Source organism: Prionailurus viverrinus, chromosome A2 (genome assembly GCF_022837055.1).
Source record: "Prionailurus viverrinus isolate Anna chromosome A2, UM_Priviv_1.0, whole genome shotgun sequence".
In the NCBI taxonomy this organism is placed as follows: Eukaryota; Metazoa; Chordata; class Mammalia; order Carnivora; family Felidae; genus Prionailurus; species Prionailurus viverrinus.
This window is the reverse complement of record NC_062562.1, coordinates 6,960,177-6,987,898: the sequence shown is the minus strand read 5'-3', so window position 1 is coordinate 6,987,898 and position 27,722 is coordinate 6,960,177. Positions and strand designations below refer to the sequence as shown.

The following is a 27,722-nucleotide window of genomic DNA, read 5'->3' as shown; positions in this document are numbered from 1 at the left end:
CGGGCTCTGTACAATAGGCACTTTATTAGTGGTTGGAATGCAGTTAACACGCAAGAGTGTGCAGACAGACGGATGGCGGGCAGACACAAGAGACGGACCCCAGGCCTGGGTTTCTCCCTCTTCCGGACCCTAGCACGGTGCTGATGAAGTCAGGGGCCTGGGACGTGGCGAAGGGGGAACCAGGAGACCAGGTCCGTGGAGTTCCACAAATTTGGCAAAAGAATCCTCAAGGCGAGGTGACTGGGCAGAGGCGGCCCGGTGTGCTCACGGCATCTGCCCCCACCCACCCCTTCCCCTGAAATCGCCCCTTGGGGGATTCAGGTTCTTTCTCTCTTACAAAGAGAGCTGTGTCAGTAACTGGCAGGAGAAGGGGGGAAATCGGGCCCAACTCCTCCAGCCAGCCAGCCAGCAGGTTCCCATTAAACAGCCATTAGCAGCCTCCTCCCTCCTGCACCGGGTCTGCTCCCAGCTGCCCTCCCCCAACAGACTAGCCCCCTCGCCTTCCGTGACACCCCTGCTGTGGCCTCCCATGCCAGGAGACACCCCCACCTGGCCACCCCACTCCCACCCCAGCCACGTTCGGCGGGGAGGGGACAACAGAAGGCACTCCTCAGCTGGCCCCGGCTCAGCCGTTGAGACAGACAGGAAAAAGCTAACAGACCCTTTAATGCACGTCCAGGTTTAAAAAAAAAAAAAAAAGAAAGAAAGAAACGCATGTGGCAGCCTGTGAGTCAGCCGTTCAGCCACGGAGAAGGGGCTTGGTCCTGGCCGGAGCAGACACGAGAGAACGGGGGCCTGAGGAACCGCAGCCCGCTTCGGCCACCACTCTCGCAGACGCAGACACTGCCCCGTTGGAAGGCAGCGACAGGAAGCGGGCGGCGGCCCACAGAGGTCGGGCCCCACTGCAGGTCGGACGTCAGAGGCCTCAATGGACTTCTCCCCGTCCAGGCCAGCGAGAGCTGGCGTGACTCGTGCCGTCTCGGGGCGCCGCCAGGAAAACTCCGAAGGCCCCTCGGCACAGGGGAGGAGATGCCCCGAATCCTTCAGGTCCCTGGGGTCCAGTGATGACCGGACAGGCGGGGGCGGGGCGGGGGGGGCGGCAGTGACAGGACTTCACGTGAGCCCAGCGGGCCAAGGGTTCTGGCCCAGCTGCCGAGCACCCGGTGTGAGATTTCTGGAGAGGTGTGTGGGGCGTTGGGGAGCGGGGCCTTTAGGACTCCGCCAGCTTCTTGTTGGTCTTGTTCAAGAGCCTCTTGAGGTTGGGAGACATGAAGTAAGGCCTCTCGGCTGAGCCATCATTCCTCTCCAGGTCCTCCACTGCGGAGAGAGGCCCCAGAGACCGTGGCATGAGGGGAGCCCCCGGGCAGGGGCCTCCGGGGACGGGGGTGGGGGGGGGGGGACGGGACGAGGGCCACAGAGAAGCCTCAGAGGATTAGGAAGCAAGACACGCCGGGACAGGAGAGGGGCGAGCCGTGGAAGGCTCGGGAACGGGACACACGCACGCTCCCCACGCTCCCAGGCAGGGGAAGTCCCGCATGCACCCCCAGTCTACGGGGAGGAAAGGAGGAGGCCTGTGTGGCCCCCACGCCTCCCTCCCTCTCTACTCCTCGACTTCTGCCCGCTTCCCCTCCTCCGCACTCCCCTTCAACAGGATGTCTCTCAGCTCGGGCGACATGAAGTAGGGTCGCTCCTGAGAGCCGTCATTTCTTTCCAGGTCCTCACCTGGGCTCCCCCCAGGAACCGGCAGGGGGAAAATGGGGTGGTCAGGAAGGGAGGGAAAGAGGGAGGCAGGGAAGAACAGGGAAGCCAGCAGGCATGGAGTAGAGGAAGAGAAGAGAAAAAACAAAAAACAAAACAAAAAACAGACAGGTGGAGAGACCAAAGTTAGTAGCAGCCACAGATCCCCCCCAACAAAGCCAGAAACCCCAAAGCCGAGGGCCCAGGGGCAGAGCGTTCTAGCTGCAGGCCGGACCAGGGCACAACGGGATGGAGCAGCTCCGAGCGCAGGGAGGAAGCCGAGAAGGCATGCCAGGGCCCTCGGACGCCCGGGGAAGCTGGGGGCACCTGGCCGTTGGATGCATAGCCCCATCAGAAGATGTTATGCCCAGAGGGGAGAAGGCAGTCAGGGCCTGGCAAGGGTTTGCGTGAGGGGTCACTCACAGAAGCAGAGGAACAACGTGTCCACACACATGCCGTAGACACTGAAGAAGCCATGGGCAATCAGGTAGGAGCCGATGATCACCGTCTAGGCAAGGGGAGCCAAGATGTTTCCACCCCAGCTCCCAGGGCAACTCCCACCCGCCACACCCTCCCAGGCTGGGATCAGGTCATTTCCCTGCTAATAAGCCCTCCTTAGAGTAACATCCAAAGTACTGCCATTCACTCCTTGCTCTCTTCAACCCCAGGGCCTTTGCACATGCTGTTGTCCCAACTTAATCTAGTTTAAGGCCTCCTTATCTTTCTGCTTCCAGCTCATACGTGGAGTCCTCAGATACCACTTCCTCTACGAAGCTGCTTCTGACAGCTAGACCCTGGCTGCAATTTTATGCATGTTTAGGGTACTACAGACATAACGCCCTCATCTCCATCAGACCGTATCTGTCCCACTTACTGCTACACCCCCAGCAATTTGGAGGCTCACAGGGCCTTGGCAGGTATCTGATAAACATTTATGGATTGTAAGGAAGCGGGCCATGGAGAGATTAAATACCTTGCTCAAAGTTACCATCTTAGAACGAGCAAATAAGAGAGTCAGATAAAATTCTAGCTCACTGGGCTCCAAGGCCTGCGCTGCTCTTAGGGTGCCTGACATTACCTCCACGGCCCCATCACCTCCCTGCCCCTATCTCCACCTCCTTCCCCCCACACCGGTTTCTTCATTTCCTGGCACAGTCCCAGCTCACGGCCCCCGAACTTGTTCCCTCTGCCTGGATGTGGCCTGTTATCTCCTTCAGATCTTAGATCTGACATCACTTCCACAGTGAAGACACCGGGCCTCCCAGACCTGCCCAAATCCTCCCGCACAGGCTCTAAGGGTTCCCCGTAAGCCTCCCCGGTGGCACAAGTCAGTGTGCAATCGTGCAGCCACCCGTATCGTTCCTGACTGACGTCTACTTGCCTCTGAACTGGAAGGCCCCCTGGAGGGAAGCCCTTCCTCCCCCTGTGTCTGGTACACAGTAGGTACTTACTACGTGTTTGTGGGACTGAATACATAATCAATCCCCCACCTCTGACCTCCATCCACATCTGTCTAGTTAAGAGAGACCAGGAGGACCCCAGCGCCTCCTTCTCCCTGGATCCCCACCCGTCCCCAAAGGTCCGTACCAGTATGGGGACCCAGTAATAATTGAGGGGCGGTGCTGTGTCCTGCACAATCCTGATACGGTGGGTGAAGAAAAAGAATGCCAGGATCCCTGGAGAGAGGGAGGTAACGGAGATGGTTGAGGGTTCTGACTAAAGGAAGCGGCCCCTCCCCCAAGAAGACCTCAGACACCATGGCAGGCGTCACAAAAGAAGACCTGGGGCCCGACAGCACTTCACAAGTCACCCCAACCACAGCCCCCCCGGTAGGCTGACCAGCGGCACTCACCCACACTACCCACGATCAGAAGTTTGCCCAACAGGAAAAGGAAGTCGGTAACCTTGTCTAAGACAGCCACTCTGCAGGGGACAGTGAGGAGCAGGCATGAATAGGGGCTCAGGGACCGGGGGGAGGAGGGAGGCAGCCAGAGGATGGTGCTTTCCCTGACCTGATGATGTTTCTCATGAGCAGGAAGAAGGCATTCCTGGCCGAGGTGCAGAAGTTGGTGCCGTAGATGGCAATCTGTAAGGAGGAGGAGGAGGAGGAGGAGGAGGAGGAGGAGGAGGAGGAATCAGGCCCACCGGCTGGGAACGAGGGCTGCTCTCACCCAGCAGGAGTTGGCGGGTCGGTTCGGGGTCCCAGGTCTACTCACCATGATGTAGGCATTCCTGTTGAGGAATCTGATGAACTTCTCCAGGCACCAGAAGCAGCATTTGAGACAGGTCATGAGGAACTTGGCAAACCTGTTCTCTGCAGCTAAGAGAGAAGAGAAGGACGCAGAGGTGAGGGGAGACCCCCGGTAGGGACCACCCTCCACCCTCCTAACATGCATACAATCCAGATTTCCGGAGCCTGCCTTCTCAAAGAGACAGGGAAAGGAAACTTGATCCAGGACCCTCGGGGGGCCTGGCCCTCACCCAAGTAAGAACCAACCGGGCCAGGGGCTCGGACCCCTACGAGGGGCCCAATCTTGAAGCCTTTCAACCCAGCTTCTAGGATAGGGACCGATCACAACCCACACACCTGCCCCAGCCCCGGCTCCCAAGCAGAAGCCAATCCTTGCAGCCTCCTTGGCCCCACCCCAAAGAATAACCAATCCAAGCTCCACGGCAGCAAAAAACAAAAAATAAGTCTTAGCCCCGCTCTTCTCCTCACACACAAATCCTAGTCTCTTCAGGAACCAATGGTGCCCCAGGCCTCCTGGTCCTGCATCCACTACCCCAGGGTTAAGAACTCCACCCACTGGACTCCCTCAGCCATTCTTCCACCTTAGGAACTCATCAAGCTCCCTACAAGCAGAAACCAATCACAGTCCCATTGCCTTAACCTCGCCCCCCAGCCCCACCTCCCACTGGCCATCGTGAGCCACCGGTGGGCCGCACCTTTGAGGCGCTGATCCAAGTATTCGAGCATCACTCGGATGATCTGCACAATGGCCAGAATGAGGGCGCCAAAGGCCAGGGAGCCTGTGTGGTACCTGGGGGCCAAGGGGGTGGTCAGCGGCCAGGCCAAGGCTCCTCCAGCCCATCTCGCCCCCAGCCCCAGACCACCCAGCGTCCCACCTGAGCGCCCGGCCGAAGGCAGAGAAGAGTGGGAAGGCAGGGAGGTCATCTGGCTTGTGCAGGGCCCAGTAGTAGGAGGCGAAGGCCCCAGCCAGCGTGACCTGGCCCAGGGCCAGCACGAAGTTGGCCAGCCAGAAGAACATGAAGGCATTGAAAATCTGCAGGCCCAGCAGGGCCCGGTGGTAGCCGGATTCACCACCATAGAAGGCGAACTGGCAGTGGGCACCGGGGCACAGGCGAGATTCATTGGAGGAGGCGAAGGTCTGCGGGAAGGATGGGGAGCCGGGTCACAACATAGGGGCCAGGGGCTCAGAGGGGGTTCTGGGCATCAGGCCCGGATCAGGTAGCTCATAGAGTGGGACAGGAGTCATGGGAGTCAGAGTTAAGTCAAGGGATTGGGAGTTCCGTATAGGGGCTTTTAATAGGGGTTCTAGAAGCAAGACGGGACTGTTGACTCCACAAGTGTCGATGAGGCAGGATAACCTATCCTGGGGATCAGAGTGGGGTCATGCATCCGTTGAGTGGTCACGTGGACAGGACAAGAGTGGTAGAGATCAGTATGAGGACCACAGGGGTCAGGACAGGGGCTTATGAAAGGCAAGGAAGGGGTTCTAGAAACAAGAACTGGCTATCATTGGATTAAGGGTGGGGTGTGGGGCAGGAAATGAAGTCAAGGGGAGAAAGGTGGGTGTGGTCCAGCATTTAGGGTGGGGTGGGGCTGCCCAGTTGGAGCTCTTCCCCTCCACGCTCCCCACATCCAGCACAGGGCATACAGCAGGCACTGAATGTTTGCTGAATGGTCCCCAAGTGGGGAGATGGCAGGTTTCAGATAGCCTGTGGGCTGCTGGGGAAATAGCCGACCCCCACCTCAGGGTTGCAGGTTTTCCCGGCAACTTGGCAGGTGCCGTCATCAAAGATCTTATAGACAGCTTCATTGGAAGTGGACAGGAAGCTGGAGGTTCATTAAGGAACCCAACATGTGGGACTAGGGACCCCAGAAAGGCTCCATTCCCCCCACCCCCTGCCACCAGGTTCCGGCCCTGCCCCCAAGCTGCAGGTCACTTCCAAGCAAGTTTGGCCCTTAGCCACCCGCCCCACCCCGGCGGGGTCAGGTATCCGGGTCTGACGGTGGATACACAGCAGTGCTGGCCCAGTAGGCGATGCAAAGACACAGCAGGAGGAAGGTGACCAGTGGGTAGAGCAGAGAGCACATCACGTATCCCACGGCCCTGGGGAGGAGCAGACACAGGCATCAGGGCCCCAGCAGCCCCGGGGCAAACCCCAGCCCAACCCCGGGCACCCTGGCACCCACCTGCTGGCTTCTTTGATGAGTGCGATGGCGATGAGAATTCTCTTCCGCAGAAAGATGAGCAGTAAGATGATAACAGCCTCAAGGATGCTCAGAATGATCACTGCGGGAGGCAGAGGGTGGCAGAGGCTGCCAGCTGCCTGTCCCCGCTCCCTCCCAGGCCTCACCGGAGGGCAGGATGGGGGGGCTGGGACTCACTGAAGGCCATCCAGGTCTGCCGCAAGTGCAGGTACACACGGAGGTCTGTCTGGAAGCCGAGGTCCACCAGGGAGATGTCGGAGCCGGCCTCGCCACGCAGTCGCGTGTACTCCATGTAGCAGTGAAATATTCCTGCACAGGGGACCGACCTCAGCCCACGGAATGCTCCCCCGACGTTGCAAAGCAGGGGGAAACACCCCCATTTAGCAGAAGCAGAAACCAGAGCGGACAGAGGCTGCCAGTGCTTGCTCCTGCCTCAGAGCCTTTGCACTTGCTATGCCCACTGCCTGGTACCAGACTCCTCACACCCTCCTTGTCTCTATTCCAATGGCACCTTCTAATGAGACCTTCCCAAACCCCTTCTCCTGTTTCAAATCACACACCCTCACACTCGACTTCTTATCCCCTCTCTCTGCTTGGACCTGCTAGAGAGTTTTCTAGTTTATTAGTATTATTCTTTTTTAAGATTATATTTTTATGTAATCTCTACACCCAACCTGGAGCTCAAACTCACGACTCCGAGATCAAGAGTTGCACACAGCTGGTTTATTATTTCTGGTCCATCTTTCCCCGCATCCCCCAGGACCTAGAAAACTTCCTAGGACACATAGGCGCTCAATACGTGTTTGACGCACTCATGCCTGTAGGAATGAGTGAGTGACTGAATAGGTATCAGGCTGCTGTGTGACTTGAGGTTTTCCTTGCCACCTTATAACAATGATTCGTGGGTGGGGAGGAAGGATATGGGTGTTAACATTCAGTGGGGCCGTATTAGGGACTTTTAATGTTCCCCTTTGCTCTTTGAAGAATAAAATTGTAAAATCCAGATAAAGTAAAAAAAAAAAAATGGGGGCGCCTGGGTGACTAGGTTAAGCGTCCAACTTCGGGCCAGGTCATGATCTCACGGTCTGTGAGTTCGAGCCCCGTGTCGGGCTCCGTACTGACAGCTCGGAGCCTGGAGCCTGTTTCGGATTCTGTGTCTCCCTCTCTCTCTGCCCCTCCCCTGCTCGTGCTGTGTCTCTCTCTGTCTCAAAAATAAATTCAAAAAATTAAAAAAAAAATTTGCCTAAGATGCCAGCACCCAGCCAGAAACCAGTGATTAACGTGAGTGTTTTAATATCTGTATCCTCACACTGGATTGCCTATCAGGCATCTTTCCCCTGGAAAGTTTGTCTAAATAATCAAAATACAAACCACTGAATTCTGAGCATGACCTCTGGGTTCCACGGGCCTGAAATCTACAGCCCCCCTCCCACCCCCCCATCTCATCTGCACACTTTTTCTCATTAAGCCTCCTAACTAGTAAATACTAATTATCCTCACTTTATAGAGGAAGAAATTGAGGCACAGGGAGGGTGAGTCACTTGCCCACGGTCACAGAGGAAGGAATTGGCAAGGCCAGCATTTAATGCCCAGCTGTCTGGTGCCAGAGCTCGCATCTTTAATCACTGTGTTAAGTAGCCTGCTTGAGAATGCTTTTTGATGTAGATAAAATACAGCTCCAGGTCCCAGCCTGGAAGGCTACGAGTTAACCCATCCCCCCATCGATAAACACTGAGGTTGTTTCCAAGCGCCTGCTCCCATAAACAACACCGAGATGAACATCTTCACAAACACACCAAGTAGAAGAATGGAGAATGTCTCACGGCTTAGGACAAGATTCTTGCCGGCCACTGTCGGGTCAAAGGGTACAGGCATTTTGCAGACTGGGGGGTGGGGAGGGTGCCGGGAGGGGGGACGCACCGTAGCCCAGCACCAGAATCACCATGATGATCATCACCCAGACCATAATGCCAGCCAGGAAGCGGAGCAGGACAATGAACAGGAGGCTCATCACCATGGCGATGACCAGGCCTCTGGGGATAAAATGGGGGCATGAGCACAGCGATCGTCTCACCAGCCCCAGGACACACAGACAGGAAGGGCCACCTTCCCTCCCGACTTACATGACGATCCAGTACCAGGAAACTGTGTAATCTTCAAATATCCGCATGGCCAGCTGCCGCGCCTCCAGGACCCCATTGGCCTTCCTGGGAAAGGGCAAACAAGGCTGGTGTCAGAGCCCCTCCCTGATCGGGCCAGCCCCAGGGGATGCCCTGTCCCACCCAGGAAAGGGGGACACCGCTGTGATGGGCGGCGGCGGTCCTCACTTGGCGCCCTCCACCAGCTCTGTGATGTTTTTTCGAGAGCCGTGCCCGTCCTCATAGGTTGTCTCATTGCCCACCATGAGGACCCCCTTGTGGGCGTGGATGGCTGGGAAGCATCGCCGGGCCACTGCATGGAGCAGGGAAAGGGACCAGTCAGGCTGAGCCCCCGAAACCTCTCCCCGGCCCACCCAAGCTTACGGAACCCCAGACTCACAGGGCTTGCTGGGGATGAGGACAGCAGGGCAGTCGCCATCCCGAAGCACTTCAGCCACACCCTGACAAGAAAGGGGGGGGGCGGTTAAAGCCCCAGGCCAGCACTCTGCCCCCTGCCCCCACCTGGGCTCCCCTCACCTTGTTGCCCTGGAAGCCAGGCACGCAGAACTGCTTGTAGTATTCAAAGTCCTGGGATCTGTGAGCGTTCAGGTAGGTGAGGTAACGGTCGGGGCATTTCTCCACGCAGATCTTGGGGGGGCAGGAGGCAGGGGTTGGGTGGGATCAAGACAGACACCCGATCCCCACTCAGGACAGAGGTCCCACTTCCCATTCACCAGGGAAAAGAAGGGGCTGAGAGAGAGAAGCTGTCGCTATAGGGAGAAGAGGCCCCGGCGACAGAAAGCAGGGACAGCAAAGAAGATGGGGAGAGGCCACATTACCTGGGGGGTGGGGCACTGGAATTCCAGTAGGACCAGGGGGCTGGCACACTTCACAATGTTGAAATAAAACAGGTAGGGTTTGTTCCTGGGGTTGGGGAAGGGAGATGGAAACTGTCACGATGGCGTATAAAATGCCTCGTGAAAACCACAACCTTAGCAGCGGCCACTCCACACCAGGCGCCGTTCTAAGCTCTGCCTTTTGGCCCATCTAACCATCACAACATGGTGTTATCGTCCCCATTTCAGAGCTGAGGAAAATGAGGCCCAGAGAGGTTGAGACACTCGCCCTGGGTGACACAGCCAGGGAGTGGCACAGCCTGGATTGAACTCGCTTTTGGCTCATCTGTTCATCACCATGTGACACCAGATCCAGGACTGTCTCCTCTCTGTCCCTCGCCTCAAGTGTGAGCGACCACACAAGACTCTTAATGTCTCACTTAGTGCTGTATCCTCCAGGCCTAGAATAGTAGCTGGAGAAAGTGGGAGCTTTATAAATACTTGTTGACTAAACTAATGGATGGATGGAGGTGGGGGAAGCCTAGAACCTTCTCCCCCGTGCTCACGAAGCCTTCCCGCCCATGCCTCCCCAGTCCCACCAGGCCCCAAGGAACCAGACTCACGCATTTTTTGTGCCCTTCTGCCCGCAGAACTCGCCTCGGCTATCGGTGGGGTAGATCACCTTTCGAGGGTCCCCATGGGTCCAGGCTGTGGAGGGATCCAGGGACACTGAGGCACGGCCATCCCTGAGCATCATCCCCGTTCCTGCCCTAGAGGCTGTGGCTTGCCCCCCCCCCCACCTTGGAACCCCAACCCTGTGCCCTCCTCCACTCACCTATGATGCCTACGGCCACATAGCCCACAATGGCCAGGAGGAGGAACACACAGCAAATGATGTCTGTGCAGCCCCTGGGGAACAAAGAACAGCATCTGGGTGGGAACCTTGGGGACTGTGTATCATGGACCCTATGCTGCCCGGAACACATAACGCACATCCACGCATTCCTTACTGGTGTGAATGCTGTACCAAAGAGCATGTACATTTCGCCTTTTTTTTTTTTTTTTTTTTTTTAAAGCAACCTCTACGCCCAACAAGGAGCTGGAACTCACATCCCAAAATCAGGAGTCCCATGCTCTACCCAGACAGCCCGGCACCCTTACATTTTGATACCTAATGCTACACTGTTTTTGAAGCGGTTGGCCACAGTGTTCAGCTCTCTTCTGATTCAGAGTGCCCATGTCCCCACACCTCTAATAGCAATTGGCAGTAATGTTTTTTAAAATGTAAACTATTTTGGGGTGCCTGGGTGGCTCAGTCGGTTAAGTGTCTGACTTCGGCTCAGGTCATGATCTCATGGCTCATGAGTCCCAGCCCCGGGTCAGGATCTGTGCTGACCGCTCAGAGCCTGGAGCCTGCTTCCGATGATGTCTCTGTCTCTCTCTGCCCCTCCCCCCTGCTCACAAGCTGTCTCTCTCTCTCTCTCTCTCAAATATAAATAAACACTAAATTATGCAGGAATGCATGCAATGAAAAAATAAGTCACCCACATGGCCCCTCTCCCTGTAAGTAAACTTTGTTAATGATTTTTCTTATTTTCAATTTATTTATTTACTTTTTTAGTAATCTTTACGCCCAACGTGGGGCTGGAACTCCAGACCCTGAGATCGAGAATCACATGCTCTTCTGACTGAGCCAGCCAGGTGCCCCTCTCCTGAGTCTTTTGGGTTATTTATTGGATACAAATGTTCAAAAACCATTTTTTGTTGTTGTTAACTCAAGTGATTGTGATATGCCCACGGTTCTGTGTCTTGCTGTTTTTCACTTAATATTTTGTCAGTGATCCACGTCACCACTTACAAGGGTTTTTGTACGTTTTAACAGTTGCGGAACAGTAGGACCCAAAGATCCACTGTAACTTATCAACTAGTTCCAGTTCCCAAAGATGCACATTCAGATTGCTGGGTCTTGTCATTTTCAAAAAAGCAGCTACATCATCCCTTTTTGTCCAGGTGTACAAGGTTGATGGAGAATTTTTTTTCCCTAGAATTTTACTCTTTGGAACAAAGAGCTGCACAATTATTACTTTTTTTTTATTAAAAAAATTTTTTTTAACATTTATTTATTATTGAGAGACAGAGAGACACAGAGCATGAGCAGGGGAGGGGCCAAGAGATGGAGAGACACAGAATCGGAAGCAGGCTCCAGGCTCCCAGCTGTCAGCACAGAGCCTGACGCTGGGCTCGAACTCACGGACCGTGAGATCATGACCTGAGCGGAAGTCGGAACCTTGCCGGACTGAGCCACCCAGGCGCCCTTAGAGCTGCACATTTAAAAATTCATATTTCCGAATTCCCTCCAAGAAGACACTGTGCGGGTTAGATTCAGAACAGCCTAAGTGCCAATCGTTTTCATCTTTGCTAATCCATGGTGGCGAAATTCTATTTGGTTGTTGTTTTATCCATTCCTTTACCTATCAGTGAGTTTGAGTACTTTCCCATAACTTCACTGCCTATGGTATTTCTTGTTCTAGAAATTATCTCTTCCAGTCTTTTGCCTGAGCTTAAAAATGCATTTGTAAAGACTCTTTGTATATTAAGGAAATTAGTTCTTTAATTGTCAAGTTGCAACTATCTATCACCAGTTTGTTGGAGAGCAGATGGGGGGGGGGGGGGCGGTAAAGAAATGGGTAGAGGCAATTCCAGCAGAGACCCCACCCCTCCCAGGAACCCAGAGCCCTTACCTGTGGTAAATGGGTCCTTTGAAGGTAGGGTCATACTTCTGTGGTGTTCCTGAAAATCAGGAAGATTGAGCAGGGTGACCAAGAAGGGGATGGGAGCCCACCCCCCCGGAGGAGCCCCTAGGGGGACCCTCTGGCCCAGGGAAGAGTAACTTCCAGAGAGCCAGCGAGTTTTTTCTGCCTCACCCCACTTCCAGGCGACCACGCCCGAGCCCCCAGTGCCGGCAGGCCAAGGCAGGGGGAGCAGTCACCCACCGAGAACAGCCCCGAGTTATCCCCCTGGAGGCTACCCATTGGGGAGGGCGCTGGACTAGGGGGTTGGGAGCCAGGTAGGGAGGGGAGGGTCCAAGGTGGGATCTGGAGAAGGTTCCCGCAGGAGTACCGGGGAGGGGGCTACGAAGACAGGCTCTTCAGGTGAGGGGGGCTGGAGGGACCTCTGAGAGGCAGCTTCCGGGCAGGAACAGGGCGAGGGGTGCAGGCACGTGAGCATGAGGCGCTACAGGCAGAGATCGGCACGTCTGCTCCCCACTCTTGCTCCCCGCGGGGTCCTCCCGCTGCCCCCTCCAACAGGCCAGGCCCGGGTGCGCAAGAGGGGCGCTGCCTACCGTGCTTCCCGTAGTAATGCGGCCGCTCGCCCCCCATCCCCGCGGGCGCCCAGCACCGGCGCCGCCCGCCTGCTCCGAGCCCCCTCGGCACTGGGTCCGGACGCGCGGGCGTCCCGAAGGCGGGACCGATGGACCCACTGGCGGCGGCTCCTCCCAGCAGAGAGCCAGGCGGGGCGGCCCAAACCGGTCTGACCGGCCCTAGCGGAGCAGTTGCCTCGGGACGGACTGGCCGACGGACGGAGGGAGGGGGGAGAGGCCCGGGCGGGGCCGCAGCTGCTCCCGCCACTCACCCGCCACCCCCGATTTAGCCCACTCCGTCCCCCCCCCCCGCCGCTCCCCCTCCTGCCCAGCCCCCACCCGGGAGACTCTGGCTTCACCCAGCGGCCTCGGCGCGCCCCCCGCGTCCCAACCGGACGCCGCCGCCTGGAACACCTCTCAACCCTGGAAGGGCGCCTGAGATTGCCCCATTCTCCAGGTACGGAAACTGAGGCGTAGGGAGGTAACTCGAGATACGCGCCGCAAAGCAGGCAGATGGCTGCACCCGAATTCCCAAATATAGAGTATTTGAGCTGAAAATTCTCAAACCAGTTTTTATTTTGGTCTGCATAAAAAAAGAAAAAAAAAAAAAAAAAGAAATGCCAACAGTTAAACGTTTGGGAAACTCCATATAAAAATCCATATCGCCGGTCTTCTGAAGACTGGCAAAATGGGACCTGCAGCCCAGATGCCACATCCCTGCCTGGCACTGCCCTCTGTGGCCCCCAGGGCTATGCACCTGAGCTCACCATCCCAGCACACATCCCGACTGTGAATCCTGAAGCCAGTGTTCGGTAGAACAAGTATTTATTCAGCGCCTACTGGGTGCAGGCCCAGGGCTGGGCGCTGAGTATACACAATAGCAAATGGGAGCCCAGTCTTGTGCGTCTGTTCTTGTGAAGCTCCCCTTCTATCCCCATGGCCCTAGATTCAAATGCTCCTTCTGCCCCGTCCAAGCCGCAGGGCAGTTCAGCCAGTATCTTGCCTGCCCTGAGCAGCCTCAACTGTGAATTGGGGCTGAAAGTATAAAACCAAAACCGGTCAAAGACCAATCACAGGATACCAGGAGGTATACAGTTGGCATGGACGTACTACAGTTAGCCGTAAGGGTGTTTAACTGATGTGGAGATATACAGTAGGTATGGAGGGACCGCCAGTAGGGGGCATACAGCCTGGCGTTATACAGTTGGTGTGGAAGCATACAGCCAACAAAGAGGTATACAGTTGCCATGGGGGTATTTGATCAGTGTGGGGTACACAGCAGGGGTGGGGGTATACAGCTGGTGCAAGGAATATAGTCAGCAAAGGGTTGTGCAGCCAGTATGGGGTGTACAGTCAGCTGGCTATATTATACACCCCCACACCAACCATCCACTCCCCAAGCCAACTGTATACTCTCTCAGTCATGTGCCTGTTCTCTCTGTACCCGCCCCCCCCGCCCTGCCCAAGAGCTCTCTTTGAGGCCAGCTGTACACTTTACAGTATAGTGGATTATACGTTTGGTGCAGTAGATTAGCAGGAACACACATTCAGCATGAGGCATACAGTCAGCAACGGGGTTATATAGTGTGGTCATATGCAGTTGGTGCTCGATAATTGTAGCTGCTACCTCAGAGCCAAGCATTCCCTGGCAGGGCTCTAGTCACTAACTCAGCTTGTCCCTAAAGGAATGTACCTTCCCCCCAGGGGCCTCCAGCTGTGGAAGCCCCACCTGACCCCTGGCCCACAGGCTTCAGCAAACAGGAGAGGTTCAAGGCTCCAAGCCATGCCCTTGGGTGACCAGGCCTCCCAGAGAAATGCTGTGGTTCCTGTGGTTCCTGCCAACCCCAAGGCTGGCTGGTCCCACCCACCCAGTCCAAGCAGTGGACAAAAAAAGGCTCCAGCCTCTTCCCAGCTATGCTAGGTCCCTTGGGGACACTCCTGCAGACTCAGGACTTCAACCACCAGATCCACCCTGATGATTCCCAAATGTCGGTCCCCTGAACTGCACGCCCCTGTGACACCTGTCTCTTAGGGGTCTCACGGGCGTCTCACACTCAGCACAATCACACCCAAGCCCCTGATGGTCTCCGACCAGCCCCGGCTCAGAAAAGGCAGCTTCATCTTCCCAAGTGCTCAGACCAGAAGCCTGGGATGCCTCTCTTTCCTTCACACCAGCTCTGCCATCAGAATCTTCAGAATCCAACCACTTCTTACCCCCACCCTTGTCACCAGTGCAGGCATCTCCACCCGGCTCTCCCAGCTCCCAGCCTTCCCCTCACCCTCCTGTCTGTTCCGCCCATAGCAACCACAGGAGTCTGTGAACATCTGAGTCAGGGTATGTCTCTCTCTCTCTGTCCAGAACCTTCCATGGCTCCTGCCTCACTCGGAGGAAAACCCCAACTCTTCACCATCATCTAAAAGGCCCTCTGTGCTCAGCCCCGCCTCCTTGTTCTCTCCCCTTCACTTGTTTGTTTCAGCCTCCCTGGCCTCACTAGCTATACACAAACTCACCAGGCATGGTCTCATCTCAGGACCTTTGCACTGGCTGTTCCCTCCGCCTGGAAATCTCTTCCCAGAGATGTCCACGTGGCTCTACTTCACGCAGGCCTCTGCTCAGTCATCCCCTCCTCAGAGAGGCTTTCTCTGACCATCCTATCCAAAACAGCATCCCTTTTCCCTCTGTCCCATCACCCTGTTTTATTTTGTTTTTTATCACTACTTGGCACGTCGCACATTTACATATTGCTTGTTTATTGTCTGCCCCCTTGCTGTTCACAGCACAAGGGCAGGAGTTTATATCTGTTCTGTTCATAACTGTATCTAGGGCCCAAAATAGCACCTGGCACTCAGTTAGTGTTTGTTGAATGAACAAACCATGTATAGGTAGCTAAGACTGAAAGCAGAAATGTAGCTTAGAGTTTCCTAGTATTTAAAAAGTTAACTTGCGGGGGCGCCTGGGTGGTTCAGTTGGTTGAGTGTCCAACTTCAGCTCAGGTCATGATCTCGTGGTTCGTGAGTGTGAGCCCCACGTTGGGCTCTGTGCTGACAGCTCGGAGCCTGGAGCCTGCTTCGGATTCTGGGTCGCCCTCTCTCTCTGCCCCTCCCCTGCTCATGTTCTGTCTCTCAAAAATGAATAAACATTAAAAAATTTTTAAGTTGATTTGTGAATTTTATGCATCAAGAATTTAATACTTGATAAATGTGGAATTTTCAGTGGGCAGGGAGAGGATAAATCAGGTCGTGGCCTCAATTGCGTTCGGAAGAAAAAAGTTAACTCCACTCCCAACACATAGCAAAACAAATTCCACATGGATTAATCATGCAAGAGAGATAAAGACTCAAAACTATTGGGGCCTCTGGCTGGCGTGTGACTCTTGATCTCGGGGTCATGAGTTCGAGCCCCACATTGGGTGCAGAGATTACTCAAATAAATAAGTAAAAGTGCTTAAAAGAGAAAAAGAAAACACCTCAAAACTATCACAAGTATGAAGGGAAAAACACAGGAACATATTTCTACATCTGATAAAAGGTGAGACTGGTAAGGGTGGAGAAGGGATAAGGGGAGCGCTGGAAGTTTCTCCATGTTAGCTGAATGCCAGCCTGACTGGCAGAGTGGAAGGAACCATATAAGAGTGGGTGGTGCTGACTACGGAGTGTCTTTCTGACTCGAGCTCTGTCCTCATTATAGTGGAGGTCCTATCATCAACCCATTTTACAGTGGAGAAAACCAAGGCCCAAGGAGGAGAAGTGGCTCGCCCAGTCATCTACCAACCAGTAGGAGATCCTTACTCCAGGTCTGATGGGTGAGTGGGAGCCACTGAGAGTGTCTGAGCGGGAGCATAACCTGGCCAGGCTGGGCAGGGGAAGACACACAGAGAGGTTTCAGCTCTCAGAGAAATTGGTGGCTGTGGATGAGACAGTAGGGCCATGACCTTGCTGTGTGAACTTGAGTTATCTCTGTAAGATGGAACTAAAGATGCACAGCGGCGCCTGGCATTGGCTTGGCCTAGGGCCTGGCCTTGTTGGTTCTTGAGAAATACAGGAGGGAAGCTTGGTGTGAGCATGTTACGGGTTCCATTAGCTCTCATTAACTTTAGCAGGTGGCAATAGGGGGAGGGGCAAGTTGAATACTCCTGGATTCCTTTTTTTTTTTTTTTTAAGTTTATTTATTTATTTTGAGAGAGGGAGTGAGAGAGAGAGAGAGCAGGTGGGGGAGAGGCAGAGAGAGAGGGGAACAGAGGATCTGAAGTGGGTTCTGTGCTGACAGCTGACAGTCCCAACACAGGGCTGGAACTGATGAACTGAGAGATCATGACCTGAGCTCAAGTCAGATGCTTAACCCACTGAGCCACCCAGGTGCCCCAAATACTCCTGGATTCTGATCATCGAGCCTGATCCAAACCCTGCAGGATGAGAACTCGCTGAATCTTTGCAACAATCCTGCAAGACGATAACAGTGCAAATGCCCCAATGCCTCCATTTCACTGACCGCTTCACCATGTGCCAGGCGCTTTTCCGACACGGTGCATGCTTTTCCCTCAGTTCATCCTTACAATCGCTTTGTGAGATTGATCCCATCATGACCTCCGCTTGAAAGATGCGGAAACTGAGGCCCAGAGAGAAATGACATACCTGTGGTGAGCAGTAGAGCCGGGGGGCTGCCCAGCTCATGAGTTAGGACCTTTATGAATTTCCTGTGCCTGCTGTATCAAAGTGCCACCGAATGGGTGGCTTAAAACGGCACAAATGCATCATCTTACAGTTCTAGAGGTCAGACATCCCAAGAGCATCTCCCTAGGCTAAAATCAAGGCACTGGCAGGGCTGTGTTCTTTCGGCTGGTTCTGTGGGAGAATCTGTTTCCTTACCTGTTCCAGCTTCCAGAGGCTGCCAGCACCCCCACATTCCTTGGCCTATGGCCCCTTCTCCGTCCTCAAAGCCAACACACCCGTCAAGCCCACGTCCACCACATCTCCCTCTCTGACTTGTTACTGCCTCCCTCTTCCCTTTATAAGGGTCCTCCCTTGTCCTTGGGTCCACCTGGATAATCCAGGATAATCTCTCCATCATAAGATCCCAAATTTAGGGGTGCCTGGGTAGCTCAGTCAATTAAGCATCCGACCTCAGCTCAGGTCATGATCTCACGGTTCATGAGTTTGAACCCCGCGTCGGGCTCTGTGCTGACAGCTCAGAGCCGGGAGCTTGCTTCGGATTCTGTGTCTCCCTCTCTCTCTGCCCCTCTCCCGGTCGCACTACCTCTCTCTCTCAAAACAAAATAAACATTAAAAAATGGAAAAAAAAAAAAAACCCTAAATTTAATCTCATCTGCTAATTCCCTTTTGGCCTGTAAGCTAACATAGTCACAGGTTCCAGGAATTAGGATGTGGGTATGTTTGCGGGGGTGGGGGTGGGGGGAACCGTGATTTTGCCGATCACAGTGTGTAACCATCTAGGCCAGGGGTTGACAAACTGTCATGGGGCGGGGGTGGGGTGAGGGGGCAGGGTGGAATAAATCACCCACTGCCGGTTCTCACATGATCTAGAACAAAGAATGGTCTTTTTTTTTTTTCTTTTTAAGTTTTATTTATTTATTTTGAGAGGAGGCAGAGGCAGAGAGAGGCAGAGAGAGAATCCCAAGCAGGCTCCATGCTGCCAGTGCAGAGACCGACTAGGGGGCTCGAACCCACAGACGGTGAGATCATGACAGCCGAAACCAAAAGTCAGATGCTCAACCGACTGAGCCACCCAGGTGCCCCTGGTCTTTACATTTTTAAATGGCTGGAAAACGTCAAAAGAGGAAGACTATTTTGTCATGTGAAAATTACGTGAAATTGAAATTTCAGTGGCTGTAAGTCAAGTTTTCTTGGTACATAGCTATGTTCGTTCCTGTTCACGTTGTTTGTGACTTGCTCTCGGGCCACAACAGCAGAGCTGGGTTCGCGAGATAGACTATACGTGGCCCGCAGAGCTGATAATACTTACTCTCTGGCCTCTCTGTAGAAAAAGTTTGCCACCCCTTGGTCTCTAGGCCATGAACCAGCAAGTGTTGAGCCGGGTTCTGTGCCAGCAGGTTTCATGTGCTCTCTTTGTAACAATCAGGAGTGGTATTATTGCCCACAAAAGGGCTGGGTGAATGGACAAGCCCTTTCCCTCTCCAGGCTGCCATTTTCCTGCCTGGAGAATGGAATTGATAGCTGTATTTGCTTCGTGGGTGTTGTCAGGATTCAATGCTCAAAAAGCACTTAGCAAAGTCTGGGGTTCAACAAACACTAACTAGGAGCATAGTCCCATTTGATAGAGAGGGCCAAATGAGGCTCAGACCGCACAGCTGGTGAGGGATAGAGCTATGTGAATCAAACCAAGGCCCCTCTGGCTCCAACCCAGGCCTCTTCTGTGGCAGATACGGACAGAGGCAGAACTAAAGATGTAACAGTATGGGGGGAAGGTGTGGAAAAGCTGGGCCAATAGACCAGGCTGGGTGGGGGACCCTTGGGTCCTGGGCTTGCTGGGCACAAAGGCCGTCCCAGCCGGTGCAGTGGGTGTAGGAGATAAGGAAACTGATACAGGCTGCCCAGTCACAATGCTGGAGCCAGGACATCAAGTGCCACCCAGCCCCTGTGGCTTCCGGATAATTGGCCAAGTCCCCAAGGCCTGCAGCAGCCCAGGGCCTCACCCACACAGCCAGGCTGGCTCACTCAGCCTTCCCAGAAATCTGTGCCTGCCTGGGCAATGGGATCCCAGCCACCCAGATGAGTCCTGTTGACCAAGAGTTTGGGGAAGAAAGAGTCTGAATACGAAAGGTGAGAGTCACAGTCCTGGACACAATGCTAAGAGCAAAAAAAAAAAAAAAAAAAAAAAAAAAACCAAAACACCAAACAACAACAGAGCACCTACTGTGTGCTGGGCCTGTGCTGGGCACCAAGCCAGACATTTATTTCTACAAGCTCATGCCATCCTCGCAAGGCTCTCGGTGTACAGGACTCAATACAGAAACCAAGGCACACGGATGCTTCCTGACTTGCCCCAAATCACACAGCCAGTTGGAGCTGGGATTTGAACTCTGCCCCTGACAACCATGCCCTTGAACTCTATGCCCTGTGAAAAACCCCCACAGATTGAGCATTTACCATGGACCAAGCGCTCGGCTAAGGGCTGAACCCGCATCAGTTCACTGAACCCTGAAGACAGCCCCAAGAAGGAGCCAATGCTGTTGTTAACCCCATTTTATGGATGGAAACACTGAGGTTTAGGTATATGAAAGGTTCAGGGACACAAAAGGTGCAGGTGCTAAAGGGCTAGGAAGAAGGCGGCCGGACTGGAGCAGAGGCGAGGCTGGATTCCGGGACCTGGCAGAGTCAGAACTCTGTGCTTAGCTCTTCTGTAGATGTGCTCATTTACTTAGCACCTTGGTACCAGGTGATTCATGCCTCTGGATAAGTGCTGTCGCCTCTGTCCTGGTCTGGCTTCTGCCATTGAGCCTCACAGGGGCCGGAGGGTGCCTGTGGGCACCCGACTCAGGCCGGTTCCCTCTTCTGCTCAGAATTCTCCATGGCTCCCACCTCTCTCAGAACAAAAGCCCAAGTCCTCTCCACGGCCCACAGACCCTGTACCCTGAGCACAGGCCACGCCCTCTCCCTGAAACATTCTTCACAGCTCCCTCCTTCCTGCCTCTGATCACCTTAGCATGGTCTTAAAATTTTTAACTCCGCCTCAAGGCCCTAGAGATGACTCCCACTCCTCTTCCCTGCATGATTTTTCTCCTGAGCCCGTCTCTGACATTCCAAGAATTTGCCTCATTTATCTCAGCATCTCGCCTGTTTCCCCCTCTTAGCACGTCCGCTCCGCCACGGCAGCACCTGCTGCCGCACCGCACCTGCCCAAAAAGTGACTTCGTTGATATTAAGTAAACGGTGTGCTTATCGAGGTAAAAACGCCGCAACCAGAAACAACCCTTCAGACTAAGAAGAATCACTCTCCCTCTCACCCTTGGCCCAGAGCCCAAGCTTCCTCTCCCTGGTTTCCCTTTCCTCCTTCCAGGCAGTCTACGTACACATGCAGAAGCAAATTTGTAGCTGTTTATGCCCCCACGCCCTGTTTTGGTACACATATTCTTTCCTACTTTGCTATTTCACATGCTAACATGAGGAGGTTAGATCTACTTCAGCTGTTTACAGGACAACATAGTATCTCACCCTGGGAACAGGACCGTTTTTCATTAAGCCGGCCAGAGGAGCCTTTAAAAAATACCGTAAAGATGCCACATACACACACAGAAACAGGCTAAGCTTGTGCGAAAGATTTCTTGGTTCTGCTACCTCTGTGATGAGGGCAATTAGTCGAGGGTATGTAAAGGGCTCTTTCACTAGGAAGACTAAAATATTCTGTGTGGTTGAGGGCTTATTTTTATTTAGCCCCTCCCCTCTGCCCCCATGAGAATATATTTATTTTATTACGTAAGAGACTAAAATCCTATTTAAAATGAGGGGGGCGCCTGGGCGGCTCACTCGGCTAAGTGTCCGACTTCGGCTCAGGTCATGATCCCGCAGTCGGTGAGTTCAAGCCCCGTGTCAGGCTCTGTGCTGACCGCTCGGAGCCTGGAGCCTGCTTAGATTCCGTGTCTCTCTTTCTTTCTGTTCCTCCCCCTCTCGTGCTCTGTCTCTCTGTCTCTCAAAAATAAATAAATGTTAAAAAAAAAATTTAAATCCTATTTAAAAACAACTCTCCCTTTGGGGATTGACTGGGACGGAGCATAAGAGAACTTTCTGGGGTAATGGGAAGGTCCTTACTGGAGATGTGCAAATTTTCTTCTGTTAAAGGGGAGATAGTTAAGATTTGAAGCTTTGGGTTTCACATATCATCTCTGTCGCATATTCCTTTTTATTTTTTCATTTAAATTTATTTATTTATTTTTTTTTTAGAGAGAGAGAGAGGGAGAGAGGAAGGATCCTGAATAGGCTCTGTGCTGTCATCATGAGGCAGGAACTGGATGCAGGGATCGATCTCACTGAGATTTGTGACCTGAGCGGAAATCAAGAGTCCGAGGCCCAACTGATTGAGCCACAGAGGCGCTACTTTTTTTTTTTTTTTAACAACAATTTACAAACAATGGAGCCATTCTTAGTCCATTGGCCTTACAAAAACAGGCCACAGCACAACAATGTGAATATACTTAACACTATTGAAACATACAAGTAAAAATGAGTAAGATGGTAAATTTTAGGTTTTTTTAATGTTTTTTGTTTTGTTTTGTTTTGTTTTTACCACAAAAGATTAAAATAATAATACGCATTGGCCCTCCTTAGGCATGAGGGGCTTGTGGGGTGCTGGGAATTTTTTTTTTTTTTTCCCTCCAGATCTGGACACTGATTCCATGGGTGTGTTCACCATGTGAAAACTTCTGGAGCCTGATGCATTTAGGATTTGTTTCCTTTTACGTATGAACTGTCTGCTTCAATAAAAAGTCTCAAATATTCTTCTGGAGGGGCGCCTGGGTGGCTCAGTCGGTTAAGCTTCCGACTTCGGCTGGGGTCTGATCTCACCATTCATGAGTTTGAGTCCCCCATCGGGCTCTGTGCTGATAGTTCGGAGCCTGGAGCCTGCTTCAGATTTTGTGTCTCCCTCCCTCTCTGACTCTCTACCCACTCACACTCTGTGTGTGTCTCTCTCTCTCCCTCAAAAATAAACGTTAAAGGGGCGCCTGGGTGGCGCAGTCGGTTGAGCATCCGACTTCAGCCAGGTCACGATCTCGCGGTCCGGGAGTTCGAGCCCCGCATCAGGCTGTGGGCTGATGGCTCAGAGCCTGGAGCCTGTTTCAGATTCTGTGTCTCCCTCTCTCTCTGCCCCTCCCCTGTTCATGCTCTGTCTTTCTCTGTCCCAAAAATAAATAAACGTTGGAAAAAAAAATTAAAAAAAAAAAAAAAAAGGTTAAAAAAAATTTTTTTTTAATATTCCTCTTGATTGGTTAAATATAAGATTGGGTAAATATAAACTACTTTATATAAATATAAAATAAATTATAAAAATTTATTGCAAATTTATATAAATTGCATAAATATAAAATTACTCTATGCAACTGTCAGGAAAACACCGAGGAAGCTTTCCAGGCACGGACATGAGAGATGTCTCCAAGATACATTAAACAAAGAAACAAAAAGCGACAAACAAACAAACAAAAAGCAACATGTGAGGGGCCCCTGAGTGGCTCAGTCGGTGGAGTTCCCAACTCTTGGTTTTGGCTCAAGTCATGATCTCACAGTTGGTGTGTTTGAGCCCATTATTGGGTTCTGCACTGACTGTGCGGAGCCTGCTTGGGATTCTCCCTCTCCCTCTCTCTCTGCCACTCCCCTGCTTGCCCTAGCACATTCTCTCCCAAAATAAATAAACTTTGAAAAAAAAAAAAAAAAAAGAAGCAACATGTGAAACAAACACCCTTTTCATTCGGTAAATAGCTGTTGGGTACCTACTATGTGCCAGGCACTGCGGATACACCTTCAAACTGAACACACACAATCTTGCCTCAGAGTTTGCACACTAGGGATTTGCTGACATTTTTGCAAAAGGGGGAAAAAACAGCCACTAGGTAAGGAATATGTATATAATTGCATGTGAGGTTCTAAGGCCTAGACTCCATTTGGAAGAAAGCACTAGATGCTGGAACACTGACGCGCTTTGCCAAGAAGGTTGTGTCATGCTGAGAGACGGAGCGCAAGGGAGACCTTTCATGATAAAGCCACACAGTCTTTGTATCTTTTGGATTTTGAAGCATGTGAATGTATCACCCCTTTTTGAAAAAAATAAACTTTCAATTAACAAGCAAATGTCCTCTCCCAACAATATATTTTAATGTTTATTTATTTTTGACAGAGAGAGAGAGAGAGAGAGAGAGAGAGAGACAGAGCATGAGCAGGGGAGGGGCAGAGAGAGAGGGAGACACAGAATCCGAAACAGGCTCCAGGCTCTGAGCCATCAGTACAGAGCCTGACGCGGGGCTTGAACTCACAAACCATGAGATCATGACCTGAGCCGAAGTCGGACGCTCAACTGACTGAGCCGTCCAGGCACCCCTCCCAACAACATATTTTAAAAATCAAATGCCAGATCCTTGCTGTCAGCTGAGTTGGACTCTAGCAAATGGGGCCAGGGAATCTGTTGTTGTTTTTTTTTAATGTTTATTTATTTTTGAGAGAGAGAGAATGGGGGAGGGGCAGAGAGAGAGAGAGAGAGAGAGAGAGAGAGGATCTGAAGCAGGCTCCGCACTGACAGCTGAGAGCCCAACGCGGGGCTGGAACTCATGAACCATGAGATCATGACCTGAGCCGAAGTCAGATGCTTAACTGACTGAGTCACCCAGGTGCCCCTGGAATCTGCTTTTACACAAGCACCATTACTTTTTTCCCACCTTCCCCCCGCCCCCTATCAGAGTGTATTGTTTTAAGTTCTAGAATCTTTTTCCATGCTCATGCCTGGGTGGGTGGGAAGGATGGCAGTACCCACTGATGTCATCCGTCAGGGCCAGGAGCCATTTCCCAGTTTCCTCATATCATCTAAATATGGTGTCTGCAGAGGAGGGAGCTTCCTGCCCTGCCCAGTCCCGCCAAGTCTATGCCTAGACAGAGAGGGCTGCTTTTCCATCAGCTCTGGAAAATCCATGTCTCCGACATTATGGGCCCCAGAGGCCTCTTGGCATGTAGAGAGCCTACCAGCCACTGTGCAAAATACTGCCCAGCAGTGAGTATGGTCTGCCTAGACCCGCAGACAAGGATAGAGTCTCAGAGAGGTGGCCAACTCTCCCATGGTCACACAGCTCCTAAGTGTCAGAATCAGGATTTGAACCTGAGTCTGTCTGACTTCACCCCCTGAGGTCATGAAAGCTGATGGATGGGAAGGCATTGGGATACCAGGGCTGTGTGAGGGCTGGGATATGGTTTTTTAATGTTCTTTAACGTTTATTTATTTTTGAGAGAGAGACAGACAGTGTGCAAGTGGGGGAGGGGCAGAGAGCGACAGAGACAGAGAATCCGAAGGAGGCTCCAGGATCCGAGCGGACGGCACAGAGCTCTGATGCAGGGCTCGAACCCATGAACCCATAAACCGTGAGATCATGACCTGAGCTGAAGTTGGACGCTTAACCCACTGAGCCACCCAGGCGTGCCCCTGTGAGCACTGGGATCTGTGAGCAACCCTTGCAACACTGTTCCCAAAGGAAAGCCCCTCATTTCCTGGCAGTGACTTCATGGGGCAGCCTGAGGGCTCCAGGTTTTTGGTTCTGATGAGAATGAACTATTATTTACAAACTACGTGAGATCCCCCACTTCGAGGAGTCAAGCGGGGTGGGGGGGGGGGGCCCTGGAGGAGGTGACGGCCTGGCTTGCAAGACATAGCTGCAGTCTCCACCTCAGGCTTCCTTGGGCGTCATAGAGAAAAATAATTAAGCAACTGGCTGGTTTATTTGCTGTTCCTTCTGCCTAGAACATACTTCTCCCAAATCTTCCCATGGCTATTGGCTCAAACTCCAGCCCTGGGTCACCTAAAATAATCCTAGATGATTCTCCCACACACATGCTGTCCTGTTCCCTGCTCCACAACACTTAACAACAACCTAAAATCATACATTTATTCAAGAATTTTTCTGCTTTGTTCACTGCTGTGTTCTCAGTGTCTAGACCGTGCCTGTAAGATGCTCAAAAAATACTTGTTGATGGAATGGGCTCCCGGCGCCCAGCGTAACCTCCGTTGGGCACAGAGGTCCCCTGTCTGGAGTGCGGGTCTGGCAGGGCCTGGGAGGGTTTGCTCAGGCCCATCTATGGCCGGTTCCCTTTGGCCAAATTCAAGTCTTGATGAATCACATCCTTGTCCACTCTGACTGCCATCCCCCACCCCAGCTCCTTAAAGACATCAAAGATCCCTCAGGTGCTGCCCACAGGCAGGCAGGGCCTGACCAGGGCTCCAATCTGAGATTCCCAGTTCAGAGACAGCCAGCCACACCCAAGGGACGCACAGCACCCACAGATACAGGGTCTGGGGTTTGAGCCAAACCCAAGAGCAAGGAGGCCCCTCAGGACATTGGCTGGCAGGGAGGGGAGTGGCTGGGTGGTGGCCAGGTCCCTGTGTTTCCCTCTTGGCTGGGCTGGGCAGGGAGGGTCCCAGCCTCCCCCATCTGTTTGTCTCTACAACCTGCTGAGGCCACTGTGGAGGCAGTGGGGAGGGAGGTACGTCTCCAGTCAGCTTGTTTTTCTTGATTATTTTGAGTGGTTTCCTGCCCCCTCCCCAAAGCCTCTGTCTCACAGTTTCCAGGAAGTTCCTGTCACACAAGGAGGGGCAGCAGCGCCCCTTTGCCCCAGGGGAGAGCTGCGTGGGACATGTGCCCAGCTCAGCCCTGGGACCCAAAATGGAGAAGAGAAAGGAGAAACTGAGGATGGCAACCCCCCTCCGTGGGAACCCTGGGAAAGGCGGCACTGCAGGGCGTGGGTAGGGAGGGGCCTCATCTTGGCCCCAACCTCGGGGCCCAGAGGCGAAGGCCACCCACCCCGGGAGGGGGGGGGGTCCGCGTCGCAGGGACTTTGCGAAACGGTAGTGGGCACCCCCCAGCCCCTTGTACACGGCCAGGAAAGTTTCTCAATGGTTTCCTCTTCCTTACAGCGACCTCACCGAGGGCGCCCTTCTTTCTGTCCTTCCAGGCCGCTAGCAAGAACCGATGGCCTTCCACCCCAGCATTCGGTCTGCCCAGGCTTGCCTCAGTTTCCCCATCTGGCCAGAAGCCCGAGATGGCTACTTCCAGGGGGGTGTGAGCAGCAGAAAGAAGCGGACTAAGGCGACCAGAAGAGGAGGGGGATTTGGGGAAGTCGGGGCCCTGTCCCTTTTCCGAGCCCCGGTCGCCAAGCCTCCCCTCCCCCGCCTGGCATCTGAGCCGCCCAGATAACGGGACCTCCCCGGGTGGAGCATGCGCCGTGCGTCCTGGCCCATCAGCCGGAGGGGGTGCGGGGGCTCCCGCGAGAGGGGACGCAGGGCGACCCGGCGGGAGCAGGGGGGCGTGGGGTTGGCGCAGAGAGGAATGCTGGGCCGAGAAGCCGGAGGGGGGCCCCCAGCTGCAGCGCGGGTGTTTGAGATCTCCGATGTCCCCCTCCCCCAAAGCCCCCCAACTCAGCAGAGGCGGTCGCGGGCCAGAGGCGGCTCCTACCGTAGGCTCCGTCCTTCCGCTCGTCCTCCATGGCCGCGTCGGGCGAGGAGGGGAGTCCGAGCCGGAGCGACCCCAGCCCGCGCGGGCGGGAGGCTCCGCGGGCTGCAGCGCCCCGCCCCGGCCCGGTCCGGCCCCGCCCCGCCCGCCCGGCCAGCCCCGCACGCTGCCTCCAATGGGAGCCCGGAGCGGGCCGGGGCGGGGCGGGGGGCGGGGCCGGGCTCGGGAGAGGGTGGGGCCCCAACCTTTGTTTCCCATCTGGGCTCTCGGGAGACTCTCCAGCTTGGCGTGTTTGGTGGGCTAGGAGCAGTGGTCACCCATTCATTCGTCCGCCGACCCATTCACTCATCAAATAGGTATTGAGCGCTGACTGTGTGCCACTGAAACAGACAAAAAGATGCCTTTTTTTTTTTTTATTATTCATCAGATCGGCAAGAATTTTAGTCTGGTAACAACCAGCGGGGTGAGCACAGGCTGGGGGACAAAATGTTACCCGGCAGAAAGATTAAATCCAACCGTGTTCACCCTGTGCGATTCATCTCTGCCATCGACCCTGGAGAAGCCATCGGAGGTGCGTGTGCATGGGGAGCACCTGTCAAAGGTTGTCACCTGCTGCTTTGATAGTCATTGTAAAAAACGGGGGAGGCTTGCACGCGCACGCGCGGACAAAGGCGCGCACGCAACTCGCTGAGAGGGAGGGAATACTATGCAGTGAACAAAAAGAATGACGCCGTCAAGGAAATGCTAATTAAAATTCAGAGATGCCACCACACACCCACCAGAAGAGCTACAAGTAAGAAGGTGAAGGGTACCAAGTATTACTTAAAGAGCTGGAGCAAATGAGACTCTCCTCCTGCACTGCTGGTGGGAATGTAGACTGACACAAGCATTTGGGGGGAGGGTCTCTTGGGGCGCCGGGGTGGCTCAATTGACTAAACGTCTGACTCTTGATTTCGGCTCAGGTCCTCATCTCACCGGTTGGTGAGTTCCAGCCCTGTGGACCGGCTCTGCACTGACAACACG

General features: G+C 53.6%; 1 protein-coding gene and 1 long non-coding RNA gene across 4 annotated transcripts; one reads left to right on the top strand and one right to left on the bottom strand.

The window, feature by feature from the left end:
* Positions 1–4: 4 nt before the first annotated feature.
* Positions 5–26,834, bottom strand: SLC44A2 (solute carrier family 44 member 2). 3 transcript variants are annotated; one of them, XM_047849143.1, is made up of 22 exons: positions 12,511–12,661; positions 11,909–11,957; positions 10,003–10,076; positions 9,791–9,875; positions 9,171–9,255; positions 8,869–8,979; positions 8,732–8,792; positions 8,521–8,644; positions 8,317–8,400; positions 8,114–8,226; positions 6,371–6,502; positions 6,176–6,275; positions 6,000–6,092; positions 5,731–5,815; positions 4,864–5,126; positions 4,684–4,778; positions 3,954–4,057; positions 3,750–3,823; positions 3,590–3,660; positions 3,325–3,413; positions 2,161–2,245; positions 5–1,317 (listed from the first exon to the last, which is right to left on the bottom strand). In XM_047849143.1, exons 1-22 carry the CDS (start codon positions 12,545–12,547, stop codon positions 1,211–1,213), a joined length of 2,121 nt encoding a protein of 706 aa, XP_047705099.1. In that variant the 5' UTR covers positions 12,548–12,661; the 3' UTR covers positions 5–1,210. The 3 variants fall into 3 exon arrangements, with proteins under 3 accessions (XP_047705099.1, XP_047705098.1, XP_047705097.1); XM_047849142.1 differs by lacking the exons at positions 5–1,317; positions 12,511–12,661 and adding exons at positions 1,338–1,722; positions 26,703–26,834; XM_047849141.1 differs by lacking the exon at positions 5–1,317 and adding an exon at positions 1,338–1,722 and having other exon boundaries at positions 12,511–12,662.
* Positions 25,364–27,722, top strand: LOC125160309 (uncharacterized). The gene is made up of 4 exons (XR_007150206.1): positions 25,364–25,734; positions 25,813–25,993; positions 26,203–27,270; positions 27,662–27,722. It is a non-coding gene; the product is annotated as an uncharacterized LOC125160309 (long non-coding RNA).

Excerpts from the sequence above, each read along its gene's own strand:
- SLC44A2 (XM_047849141.1), bottom strand. The coding sequence starts at position 12,547 with ATGGGGGGCGAGCGGCCGCATTACTACGGGAAGCACG. Across the intron at positions 10,077-11,908 it reads AAAGGACCCATTTACCACAG|GGGCTGCACAGACATCATTT; the intron begins GTAAGGGCTCTG and ends TTTGTTCCCCAG. Across the intron at positions 5,816-5,999 it reads TACTGGGCCAGCACTGCTGT|CTTCCTGTCCACTTCCAATG; the intron begins GTATCCACCGTC and ends ATGAACCTCCAG.